This window comes from Nicotiana tabacum, chromosome 16, assembly GCF_000715075.1.
Source record: "Nicotiana tabacum cultivar K326 chromosome 16, ASM71507v2, whole genome shotgun sequence".
Classification (NCBI taxonomy): Eukaryota; Viridiplantae; Streptophyta; class Magnoliopsida; order Solanales; family Solanaceae; genus Nicotiana; species Nicotiana tabacum.
In genome coordinates this window covers 76,992,080-77,005,920 of record NC_134095.1, presented here as the reverse complement: position 1 = coordinate 77,005,920, position 13,841 = coordinate 76,992,080, and the positions used below count along the sequence as shown (strand labels likewise).

General features: G+C 36.1%; 1 protein-coding gene across 1 annotated transcript; it reads left to right on the top strand.

Annotated features, from left to right (window-relative positions):
- The first annotated feature begins 832 nt into the window (after positions 1-832).
- Positions 833-11,289, top strand: LOC107826842 (ras-related protein RABC1). The gene is made up of 7 exons (XM_016653873.2): positions 833-1,029; positions 1,149-1,337; positions 6,343-6,411; positions 7,753-7,818; positions 8,603-8,724; positions 9,437-9,565; positions 10,932-11,289. Exons 2-7 carry the CDS (start codon positions 1,202-1,204, stop codon positions 11,037-11,039), a joined length of 630 nt encoding a protein of 209 aa, XP_016509359.1. The 5' UTR covers positions 833-1,029; positions 1,149-1,201; the 3' UTR covers positions 11,040-11,289.
- Positions 11,290-13,841: the final 2,552 nt, after the last annotated feature.

Here is a 13,841-nt window from a genome sequence, read left to right as displayed (position 1 = left end):
GGTTGGATTTCACTTTCAAATATTATTAAATTTTGAATTTATTCAAACAAACATGATGATAGAAAGTATTTTACCTGCTACCAAATCATTATTTTTCAATAACGGTAGCGACTACTACCTTCTGTTAAAACAAACATATATTCAATTAACTCATAGTTATCATATATCAATCACTTAATAGTTAATGATACTCGAAGTTATATCAAATTAAACCATTTAATTCTGACAGTTAATATTTTAAATTATAGCAAAAATACCTATTAAATGATTTATGATTTGATATAAATATCGAGTACTTATAACATTAGGGGTTTTGATGGATCGATAATATAACAGAAGGTAAATTTAACCATTTTCCGATTAATTTATGACTACAACTTGCCTTACATTTATTAATTTGATTTAAATACTTGATGTTTGTAAGTCTTAGAGGGTGTTTGACTAAGCTTATAAGCTTGTCAAACTAGCTTATAAGCACTTTTCGGCTTATCTACGCGTTTGGTAAAATTAAAGTGCTTATAAGCCAAGTGCTTATAAGTCAAACATAAGCCAAAATACATAAGCTGGTTACCCCGGCTTATGAATTTTTAGCTTATAAGCACTTTAAGTTTGACCAAAATTTTTACTATTTTATCCTTAAATACTTTTTTTAGAACAAAACTCCTATATCGATATTCACTGCAACAACTTATTATCAATTCAGCATCCAAATACATAACTGCTTATTTATTAAATCAATTTCGGCACTTAAAAATATTTTTAAGCACCTAATGCTTATCACTTACAGGAAAACAGATCTAAAGAAAATTATATAATCGCAATCCGAGTCGGCAACATATACAGCAATCCGAGGTAAGCGTACAATTTCTCATGTACATTGTACAAGCACTTCATGCATTCAAAAGAAAGCAACTGTTCTCGATCTTCTTTCTCCTTTCTTCAACCTTTACCCGTTCTCTCCAAATATATAATACATCCATCTCTACACTTTTATATATAACACTTTACCAATTTTCTCCTCCATTCCAGGTACTCTCTCCCTCTCTCTCCAATTTTTTATTTTTTTTTGGTTTGAAATTTAGCTTTTGAATCTGTGCTTATTGGTTGGTGTTCTGAATTGCGCGTAACTTTTTTTTATTGATCTTTAGGGTTTTTAAGGCTGATTGAGCAAATTTGAGAAATTTGGAGGAGTATTTAAGGAATGGAAGCATCATCATCATCGCCGGAGTTTGATTACTTGTTCAAGCTGTTGTTGATAGGAGATTCAGGTGTAGGGAAGAGTAGTTTGCTCCTCAGTTTCACTTCTGATGCCTTTGAGGATCTTTCTCCAACCATTGGTAAAACTGTTGTTAATTATTTCATATTGTGTTAATATCCTGGTTTAAATTTTATTTTTTCTGATGTACATTAATTTTACAAAGAGTATACTGATATAATTATGCATGTCGTTGTTATAGGTGAAAAGTTGTTATTTTGAGGTAAAATATAACATTAAATCGGCTTCAAAGAAAACTTGCTTGTTATAATGAAATGTTGTTATAAAGGGTGGATGTTATAGAGTGATATTAGGTAATGATTAATTTGTGAAGATGGTGGTTTTGACGGATAGAATGAGTGAAATGTTTTTTGTGTTTGGTGGGTGGAAACTAGTTAGATTAGTTAATGGTGGGCTCTTTTAGCTGTTTATGCACCATAACTGTGTATTGGTCAATGGTTCTATTACTTTTTAAATGTTTCTTAATAGTTTGGCTAAATGGATTTGATAACCTCTAGTTGCATAAATGAAAAAGAGTTAAAAAGGTTTATATGAAATGATTATGTGGCTATATCAGGAGTAAAGCATGCAGTTGAGTTAACTCAATATGAGTAGGCGAAGTGGTATTGCATTGCTATAACTAGATTATGGAACGTTAACTGCATGCTTGATGTTGATTTAGTACCGAAATAAAAAATCCAGTATAATCTCATAAGTGGGGTCTGGAGAAGATATAGTGTACGCACCTCATACCCCTACCTTCAAGAAGGCAGAGATGGTGTTTCCTGTAGACACTCGGCTCAGGAAAGGTAAAAGGAGGGCAACAACAAGCACACCAATCAGAAAACCGAAGCAAAAATACAAAACTAACAGTAGGTACTATAATTAGAAATCCGAAACCCAGCAACAAAAGAAAAAAAATGAATATTTGGAATTTAGCTGGCAGTGGGAACAGTTCACCAATCTATCAACAACAACATCAACAATAACATATCCAGTGTAGTCCTACAATTGGGGTCTGGGGAAGGTAGAATGAGCACAGACCTTGCCCCTACCTTGTGCAGGTGGAGAGGTTATTGCCATAGATCCTTGGCTCAAGGTAATCATAATTCCAACAATTTATAAAAGAAATACGGTAGCGAAGAAGCCATGAAAAAAGAAGCGGTAACAACAACAAGATAATAAGAAAATAGAAGCAGAAAAAATGTCAAGTATTAATATAAATCTAAGAATAAAGAAATACAAGAATAATACTACTACTACGGTTAGGAAAGGAAATAAGCTTGACTTTCTACTAACCTTCTACAATAATTCTCGACCTCCACACCCTCTTATCCAGGGTCGTGTCTTCGGTAAACTGAAGATGAGTCATGTCCTGCTAAATCGTCTCTCCCCAATACTTCTTCGGTCTCCCTCTACCTCTCCTTAGACTCACAAACACCATCCTTTCACAACTTCTCACTGGGGCATCTAGTCATCTTCTCCTCACATGCCCGAGTCATCTCAGCCTCGCTTTCCTCATCTTGTCCACCATGGAGGCCACCCCACCTTGTCTCAAATATATTCATTCATGACTATATCTCTTCTGGTTTGCCCACACATCCATCTCATTATCCTTATTTCTGATATTCTCATCTTTTGGACATGAGAATTCTTGACTGGCCAACACTCTACGCCATACAACATCGTCAGTCTAACCACCACTCTGTAAAACTTACCTTAAGTCTTGGTGGCACATACTTATCATACAGGACATCAGACGTGGGCCTCTATTTTATCTCCTCAAGCCTAGTTTGGTAAGTTCAGCACAGTTATTCAAGAGTTTGGCATGACTCGTAGTGAAACTGATCACTCTGTGTTTTATCGGCATTTTGCTTTAAATCTATGTATTTATTTGGTTGTTTATGTTAACAATATTGTTATTACCGCCAATGATCGAGATAATATTACTAAGTTAAAACAACATCTCTTTCATACTTTCCGACTAAGGATCTGGGCAGATTAAAGTATTTTCTGGATATTGAGGTCGCTCAGTCTAGCTCAGGTATTGTGATCTCACAACGGAAGTATGCCTTAGACATTCTTAAGGAGACGGGAATATAGGTTGTAGACCTGTTGATACTCCTATGGATCCGAATTCTAAACTTCTGCAGAACGGGGGAGCCGTTCAACGATCCCGCAAGATATAGGCGGCTGGTTGGTAAATTAAATTTACTCACAGTGACTAGACTTGACATTTCCTTTTATGTGAGTTTTGTGAATCAACTTATAGATTCTACCTGTGATAGTCATTGGGATGCAGTTGTTCGCATTCTTCGATATATAAAATCAGCTTGAGACAAAGGATTATTGTTCGAGGATTGAGACCATGAGGAGATCGTTGGATACTCAGATGCTGATTGGACAAGATCACCTTGTAATACACGTTCGATATCTGGATATTGTGTTTTACTAGGAGGTAATTTGGTGTCTTGGAAGAGCAAAAAAACAGAATGTGGTTGCTCGGTCTAGTGCAGAAGCAGAATATCGAGCAATGGCTGTGGCAGCTTGTGAGCTAATTTGGATCGAAGCTGCTCAAGGATTTGGTGAGATCAGCTAGATGGAACTTGTGTGTGAGAGATAATCAAGATGCTCTTCATATTGCATCAAATCCAATGCTCCATAAGAGAACTAAACACATTGAGATTGATTGCCATTTCATCAGAGAAAAGATACTTTCAGGAGATATTGCTACAAGGTTTGTGAAGTCGAATGATCAGCTTGCAGACATTTTCATCTAGTCCTTCACCAGTCCTCGTATTAGTTATATGTAACAAGCTCTGTACATATGATTTGTATGTACCGGTTTGAAGGGATTGTTAGATAGTTATATAGTTAATATGTAATTAGTCCGAGTCCCATATTGAATAGGAGTAGGATCTGTATTATGTACAGTTATAAATAGGGTTCATTGTATTACATCAATAATATATTTTTCTCCTGTGCTTTCTCACAGACACACCCCTTCTCACCCTCATCTCCACCATCCTCTCCCAAACTTTCATAGTGTGACTTAGCAGCTTGATACCCCTGTTTTTGTTGTAATTTTGAATCTCACTCTAGTTATTGTACAACAGAATCATTGTACTCCATCTCCATACTTGGGGCATACTTGCCGTCCTAAAAATGGCATTAAACAACCCAACTAACCACTCCAAACCTACCTACGCTCTTCTAGAATTCCACTGGGATCTCGTCTGTACTGATTGCTTTTCTCCCGCTCATCTTACACATAGCCCCCTCAATCTCCTCAACCTTTGTACACCTACAATACTCAAAATTTCGCTGTCTCTCAGAGTTATGGAAGTAAGTCTGCTATCTTCGTCTATGTGCCTCTTCCACCAATACTTTGCCTTCCTCGTCTTTGATGCACTTCACTTGGTCCACGTGACGAGCCTTCCTCTCCCTCACCTTGGCTAGCTTGTACAGCTTATCCTCGCCTTTGTCCCCAAGTTCCTCATACATGCGTTCAAGCGCTGCCGTTTTCGCAGCCGTAACTGCTAACTTTGCCTCCTTAGCCGTCCTCCTTTTGCAGTGTTAAAAAAAGTGTCCGCTTCCTCGCTTTAAGCGAGAAGCGAAGCGGAGCGATGGGTTGGTCGCTACCCCAACTAAAAGCGGCTCAGGTACAGAAAAGCGACCGCTTCTCTCTAAAAAGCGAGAAGCGGTGAAGCGGTCGGTAGCGGAAGAAGCGATCGCTTCTTGAATTAATAGGCCCAAACGAGTCTTTTTCAATTAAAAGACCCAAATCGTTGAGTCTTATGTTTTAGACACTTCTTCAGCAGCAAACTAGGGTTCTAAACCAGCCTATTCTTCCTCAAAAAACCAGCTATTTCTTCCTCACATGAAGCAACGATTTGTTCAAGCAAACTAGGGTTCTTCTTCTTCTTCAACATTACAACAACTTTCAAGTTTCAACAGGTATGTTTTTATTTTCATTCTTCTTCTTCTTTTTCTTTTTCTTTCTAAACGTCCAAAAAGCGTTGAAATGCTGGCGAATTTTTTTCAGAAAAATTCTGCCCCGTTTCTGCCCAAATTCTGTCGAGATTCTGCCCAATTGATGTTACTCTTGACAATCTTGTAGAAGAATAGGATGCTCATTTTGTACTTTAATTGATGCTACTCTTTAGTTTTTTAATTCAAGTATTGAACATTTGCTTACAATTACATGTGTTGTATATGCCGTATTTATTTTAATTTTTTTTTAAAATTCCGCTTCACTTCAAAAAAAACGGGCGCTTCGCTTCTCGCTTCTCGCTTTTCGTGAAATGGGGGTTGTCGCTTTTCCTTGCTTCATGCTATTTTTAACACTGTCCTTTCGTCTTCGTCTTCACTCTCCACTAACTTGAAATATGCCGTCTTCTTGGCTTCTTCTTTCCCATGGACCTCTCCATTCCACCACTAGTCCACTCTGTATCCACCAGAGTAACCCTTCGATACCCCTAGAAACAATACCCCTAAAACCTCTCTAGTTGTGTCACTAATGCAATTCATTGACCTGGTCGACATACTACTCGCATTCCCACTACTCCTCCAGCCCCCTTATCCAACAACTTCTCCCCTAACTCTTGAGATTTGTCCTTAGTCAAGGCTCCCCACTTGATCTTTGGTTGATCATACATGCCCCCTTTTTTCTCTCTCTTAATCTCTAAGTCCATTACCAAGAGCCTATGTTGGATCATGAGATTCTCAACCAGGATAACCTTGCAGTCCGTGCATAGGCCTCTATCACACTTCCTAAAGAGTAAGGCTTTTCCATACCCAATCTATCCTATTTTATAAAAGGCTTTTCCATAACGTTGGGTCGGAATTGACATATATATTCCTGAGTGGAAATGCTGCATCTCTAATGTTAGAGTCACGTGTACATGAGAAATAGTGAATACATCTGAAGAAAGAAATCCTGGGTAAACTCTAGTGGCTTCTGAATTGCACGTTGCAGGTATTCCGCTGTGCACTTGATATGCCATAAAATGTATCAGACAAATAATGTGGTGCTGTTTATTGCCTGGAAAACGAGTTATAGATTTTTTTGTCTCTCATATTCTCAGGTGTGGACTTCAAGGTAAAACATGTTACCCTTGGGGGGAAGAAGTTGAAGCTTGCAATATGGGATACAGGTAATCCTGTTATTTTGTGTCCTATCTTCAGCAATGTCATGTTGTAGTTTTACTGCTTAGTTGCATAGGTTATTTATTAAGTAGCATTCTTTCAAACCCCTTAAAACAATTCTTATGCAAATATATAATATGTGACACCAAATGAAGGTTTGTGATTGTTTACGCCTGACGTTGGATATGATACTACACGGTTTACCAAATTATTTGTCGTAATTTTCCATCTCAAAACTAAAAAAAGGTTCAATCTATGAAGCACATTTTTCATCTCAAGTAGAATGATGAAATTGAAATTTACGTACCCCTTAAATCATTTGTAACAACTTACTTGACAGAAATTCGCCCTGCCAGGTGACAGCTGTTGGCCAGAATACAGACAACTATATGTGATTGCACGCCTAATATAGGAGCATTGAGTACGAAGACTAGAACAGCTTTATTTTTTACTGGCAATCGAACTCGACTTAAGAGACCAAACTAAGCATGAATTAAATTAATGACAATCTAAGAGCTAGTAGAATCTTGTGCAACTCCTGGATGTTAAAGAGTTTTGAACTTTATGCTATTCAACTTTAATCAAACCTTAGAAACTTAGATTCTCTTTTGTAAGTTCAATCACAGGTTCCCAGTTAGATGAATCAAATACAGTACACATAAATAGCCCATCATACATGAAAAACTAGGAAGTAGAATGCAAATAAGTTGAGTTACATGTTGGGTTCAATCATAGTCCTACAATAACGAAATTTGGCCATAGTGAGTTTCTCCTCCTTTTTGGTCTTCAATTCCTTGCCTAAAAGTTTATTGCCCAAAACCCTCCTTGAAATTTTCTACATATATGCAAGCAAAATGGGCACCTGTGAATGCATAGCAGAACTTAGGTGCAAGGCTGGATTGCCTAGCGCTGTCGACAAATTCAGAGAGTGATGCCTGTTGTACAGTGCAGGCTTGGAGTTGTGGCACCTAAGCACTCTCCAACTAAAGTAAATTCCATTGTTCTATAAGAACTTTAACTTGAATGTTTTCTCTCCAAGAGCTCTTCTTCTGCAAAATATATTAAACCAAGTGAGAAGAACCTATATAGTGCCTTGAGACTTGGCAAATCTTAAGTTATGAATGTTGGATAATTGTCTATATAGTTAAAGCCAACTCATCACCAACTAAACCACCTCTCCTCCTTTGGAAATAAGTTGGTGTCAGAGGATGCAGCTGATCGGTAAATACATTGCTTCCTTGAATATTTATGTCAACTTAATTCGAAAGTTGAATTCAGCTCAATGTGCCAGTGGGAGGTTTTCTCTAGCAAAATTATTAATTATAATATAACGACTTTCTTGTTTGCAGCTGGACAGGAAAGATTTAGGACTTTAACTAGTTCATACTACCGAGGAGCTCAAGGAATAATCATGGGTAATTTTGCTGTCTCTTTTTTCTGACTTTGCTATTTGATTTGATGAATATCCATGTTATATAATCATCATGCTACACCTACTTAAATTGCTTGCTAAGAGACTGCAATAGTCACTGACGCGGCTAACATTAAGCTGGTGCAGTTTGTATCTGGCTTATATATGTCATTATGCTGCCTTATGTGTTAGTTCACATGCTTGTTGTAGCTTTAAGCGTCGTTTGGTACATGGGGTAAGAATAATAATCCAAGGATAAAGTTTGGGATTAACTTTATCCCATGTTTGGTTTTGGGTATTAACTGATCCCGGGACAACTTTTACACTAAAATGGTGGGATTAGCTATCCCATATAGAAGGTGGGATAACTAATCCATGGAATATCCTGGGATATCCCACCATTGTACTAAACGACCCCTTAGTATTGATGAGTAGCAGTCCAACACTTTGAAAGATAGATCTAAGCAATAAAAAATGGAGGAAAAAGATTGTCTTAACTTTTTAGAAATGCTTCTTAGGAGAAGTACACGTCCATTCTTGTATTGTTAAGGGAATATAAATGGGAGTGAAAGAGAAAAATAGTGGTGGTGCATAAGACAGTTTTTTTAATGATATGCTCGAGTATGTTAATTTGTAAGTACCATTTGGAAGTGTGCTTTCTTACTGGTTTCTTGTTCTAGGAACAGGTTCTATTTATTCTTCTTGGAGCAAATTCTATCGCTCAACTTGCTTCCCCCAAGAAATTTTTGACGTAGTGCTTGTGGACTAATCTATCTTTGATTCAACAGTTTATGATGTAACAAGGCGAGACACATTTACTAATTTATCTGATATATGGGCCAAAGAAATTGACCTATACTCAACAAATCAAGACTGCATCAAGATGCTTGTTGGCAACAAAGTTGATAAGGTACCTTCCTTTTGAGATTCTTCTAGTAAGAGAACTTGGTCTACGGTATTCGCTTACGAGGAAAACTAAAGTTGCCATTCAATGTTGTCAAAGGTGAGAAAAGGGGCTGTTGGGGGTTTTAAGTGCAAAGTGCACTTATGGCGCACACTTTAGTAAAGAAAGATGCACACGACAAAAATACACACACACACACACAACTTAAACCCTGAACAACTATAATATGGACCGAGGAGTTGGAAAACTGCAACAGTGAAACATATGGAGTAAAAACTATGTCAATCAAATTACAAATCATTTCGATTTCTGATTAAGGTGCAAAGATGCAGTTTTAAATTTCCAAATCAAATAGGTAACTAATTTTCTTTTACTAAAGTTAATTTCTCATTCAATCCTTAATGTACTCATCTACTATTATATTTTCTCAACACTTGAGTACATGGCTCACGACCTACATTTATCTTGTTATACCGCCCTCATTGAGCCACTTAAGCAAGGAACAATCCTGCTTTGTACCTAGATTTAAGATTTAAGCGCAACTCAATCGAGCCTTCAATAACACTGGTCACTGTAGGATCCCCCCAAACACAATTATATCCCCCCTAATCCCCTTATTGAGCAGGTGCATTTGTTGTTTTGAGTCGATATTGTTGGTGCACGATGATGCTTGTGAATTCTCAAGGGATGTTTGACATATATATGAACTTCTCTGCAGGAGAGTGAAAGGGTTGTCAGCAAAAAAGAGGGAATTGATTTTGCCAGGCAATATGGATGTCTTTTTATTGAATGTAGTGCAAAGACAAGGGTTAATGTGGAACAATGCTTTGAGGAGCTTGTGCTTAAGGTATGAAACATCCGAGGATCTTCCTCATATTTTCATGTTATAAAATTTTGAATGGACTGGTCATTTGTTGTTTAAATAAATGGAGTCGCAATGAAACTTTGTATTACTAGTGATACCATATTGTCATCTTCTATGAGTAAGTTAGCTTGGTCGTTGCCTAATAGCGCTTGATAGTGCTCACTAGAGTTATTATTTGGGATGGTATGGATAGTTTACATATTCATAGTTATAGCTAGAAAAACTGGAAACGATAGCTGAAGCAAATGTATACCAACATGACAGTGTAGCTTCTTTTGTGGTTTAATTTGATAGATTGAAATTTACTTTCACAACTTTAGTGGAACACACCATTTTATTAGGTCTAGTGGGGCTGATATCACATCAATAGTTATTTAGTTGATATCAACTCTTTAAATCTAAGATGTGTTCAACAGTGGGGGATTTAGGGGGGCGGAAGGGGGTTCCGAACCCCCTTCGCCGAAAAATTACACTGTATATATAAAGCAAAATCTGTGTTTTACCTCTATATATTAAGTTTTGAACCCCCTTAACACAACCCAAAAGTGTAGTTTAGTGGTCAAAGGGGTTCAAAACCTTCATAAGGTCATAGGTTCAATTCCCACTAGCTACAAAATTTTTTTTTTGAACCCCCTTCCTGAAGATCTTGCTTCCGCCACTGGTGTTCAATGTCACGTATTGAGTTTGGCTTAACAATAGGTTTATCATGTGCTACGAGATCTCCACCTTTATTTTAGATACTAACCGTCTTTACTGGTGATAATTCATGTCGAGTGTACCTAGCCTTACTATTCTCACCCCCCCAAAAAAAAAAACCTTCTTGAAGGTATGTTTCGTGGGGACCTCCTTGGTAAACAACTGGTGGTTCTACTTGGCACTTGGGGCAACATTAAACTGGACATGGAAACTTTTAAATTCTACGCTAGAAGAAAGGTTTTCCTCAGGGGAAGGTGGGTTTGGGGTGAACTGGACATTTATCCACCTGTAGTTGGTAACTGGAATACACTCCTTTTCTGTTTTCGGGTTTTGGTTTATTTTTTTGGGGGGGTGGGGGGGTTTCGTCCAACAGGCTTGCTAGCAAATATTATCTCAATGAACTGTGGTTTGTGGTTTTATTATTGGCTTATTGCTTCCTGGAGCATCCTCCATGCCGTATGAAGTTCAGTTTTATTTTGTCTCAGCTGTCATGTCTTTGCGCTATAGTTTGCCCAACTTTAACATGGATTTCAATATAAATGAAGCATGTTCCAATTTATAAGATGGAAGTCCCTTTTACTCCCTCTCTGTCAAAGAGAAAGGGAAAAAAAGGATGTCTTGGTTGCGAGCATCATAAATTTTGGTTTTGCAGATAGTGGACACTCCAAGTCTCTTGGCTGAAGGTTCAGCTGGTGTCAGGAAAAATATATTTAAACAGAAACCTCCAGAAACTGATGCATCAACAAGTGGCTGCTGTTGAAATGACCGTTCTCCTTGATTTCTTCATGCTTTCACATCTTTGGTTTTCCTTTCTTTGTAAAAGAAGATGATGTAATTACTTGGAGGTGGCAAACTATGTTTCTGTCCTTCACGCTAGTAGTTTTTCTGCTGAATAGTCTTCTGTTGTCCTCTGTCTTTAATTTGACATGTGAAGAATATGAAGGTGAAAAATTGAAGTTTCCAGAATGACAGAGATAGTGAAGCTCTTAACTTTTTTGATTTTGCTTTAATCCTTTCTTGAAATATGTTTGACGGGGTATTTTGAAATTGTCATAAGACTCATTTTGCCTAGCCATGACAACATATATTGAAAAAAGTAGTTGAGTGATTAAAGTGTTATTCAAAATAAGTTTTTGGAAGCCGAAGACTTTTCATCCTCGATCGTTTCGATATATTCTTCATTTGTTTTAAATTAGAGTACCGTGAGAAAATGATAAGCATTTTTCCTCGAAATAGGTAACTTTTGCCTTGTATTGTTGTAGCACTTGGCCCGGTGAATTATTGCGAGCTTGTGTAGTTTGAATGATCAAACTTATTCAGTCACTTTGATTGAAATAATAGATATTCCGTTAAGCTGTACAAGTTGATTCTTCTCTACAGTAAACAACCTCTGCTTGCGACAAAGGGAAGTGAGTTAATCATATAAGTAGGTAAATAATCCAAACCAAACAGCGACAATGCGACATAATGTTAATTTAGACCTCTTTTGCTTTCTTATTTTCCATTTTTTTCTTCTCTCCTCTTTCTTTCTTCTGTCTTTCTGGAGAACTAGCACTGTGAATTCATGTATGTGTGTGAACTCAATTTTTGGGTCTGAAAACTAATCAAAACAAGAAAAATGTTACGAATAGTAATATTCGATTTCAAAGACACAATAAATGTTACAGTCTCTATAATCTCCTTATTCTTCTCCACAAAAAAATATTAGCTATCTTGAGCTTGACTTTGATTCAAAGGGCTTGAAAATATTGATTTTGAATCTTCATCTTGAATTTATATTTGAATTATTCGCCATGAACACTTGGGTGAATATTGCATTTGGATTTTACGCTATGAGCAAACGAGCTTCAGCTAGGTCGCACTTGGAATCTTGATTTGTAGCATCTCTTACTTTGGGTGCTTGTAGAGAAATCCTTGAACTACTATTCTTTGGGGTTCTCTATTGTAACTTGTCAATGTTTCCTGTCCGCTTCTAGCCTTATGGAGACCTCTATAAATAATTGCCAAAAGTAAAGTAGTTTTGAGTAGTTAGATTAGGTTGGGTGATTTGATTAGTCAATTGAATTACCAACCAATCACATGATGACAAGCTTGTTTTTTTAGGCCAAAACATGTAACTTGGGTAGGTGGCATGTTCTCATTGGTCTTTCTCTTATTTGACTTAATATGCCATATCGCTCGAGTCTCAGTGTAGGGCATGATTCCATTGACTATTTCATCTGAACTGGGCCACATAATTTGACATGTGATATTAGTCTGAGCTAATCAGAAAATTGAGGAAAAATTATAATTAGTCAATATTTCAGAAAAAAAATTCAGAATCTTAGCAGGAGTAAGTAATTAACAAAACTGCGTTGAATTAACTACATTCCTAATAGAAACATAATAATCAATTAATGAACCTCTCAATCCTTCCCATGTTCCGTTGCTTATTTTTACTGGAAGTCCTAAAAATGCCAAAAGGTAATTAATGTGCTAAGTTACTGCATTTAGTTGATTTATAGGAAACAAAATTGCACAACCATTAGACCCCTTTATTGTTCATTTTCTATTGCCTTTTTTCTTATTTCCTTTTTCTTTTTTGGTTTTCCCCTTTTAGTTTCTCTTTTTTTTTTTTTTTAAATGAAGAAGAACATGATTTTTAAGTATGGAACGTGATGGGTGGTTTTCTTTACATGTTTATTTTTATTGTTAAATTTGATTCCTTTTATACTCCTAAAAATAATAAGTGTAGTTTATCTAGTGTATAATAGTTGTGTGTTGAAAATTAATGCTAAATTTGAATCGAATAATTTTACCTTTTAAATCAAAATTTAGATACTCGAAACCAAATAAAAAGTACACATTATACATTGTAATCTATATCTATCTATTTATCTATATTATTATAAAAGCATGAATAAAATGTTGGTTTACAAAAATAACCTTTTAATATTAAGCATAATAACTCACAATAAAAGGATATAATCGGAATTTTAGATATTAACCTTGTAATCCTATTAGTTTTAGGGCATAATACTACAAGTTAGGAATTCTACATGATTACCTTTACAGCTTGTTTGGATGGTTGTTACATATCGTTTCATAATGTATTGTATTGTATTGTATTGTATTGTACTGTACTGTATCGTTTGATGAATACAATGTTTGGATGAATTGTATCATTTTACCGTCGTTTCATGGTATCACGCACCAGTAATATGATGAATAAACTTGCAATATTATAAAGAAAAGTTATGATACGGTATATAAAAAGGTAGAGTAAATGATAAAATAAAATTATTGAATAATAATGAAGGGTGAGATTGAGAGAAAAATACAAGGAAACAACGCAACCACACCAAATCGGTCGTTACATAAAGTGGCACATTTCATCGTTACGTAACGATGAATTTAACGATATGATACAATAAAATTTAAGTAACAATCAAAACAAACATTGTATTTAAAGTAACAATACGATACGATATAATAGGTAACAACCATCCAAACAAGCTGTTAGGAATCCAATTATCCTTCAAATATTGAACTATTTTTCAAATCTGTTGGATAGAATTGTCAT

Coding starts and splice junctions, on each gene's coding strand:
- LOC107826842 (XM_016653873.2), top strand. CDS start 1,202: ATGGAAGCATCATCATCATCGCCGGAGTTTGATTACTTGTTCAAGCTG. Junction 7,819..8,602: donor AGCTCAAGGAATAATCATGG/GTAATTTTGCTG, acceptor TTGATTCAACAG/TTTATGATGTAACAAGGCGA. Junction 9,566..10,931: donor TTGAGGAGCTTGTGCTTAAG/GTATGAAACATC, acceptor TTGGTTTTGCAG/ATAGTGGACACTCCAAGTCT.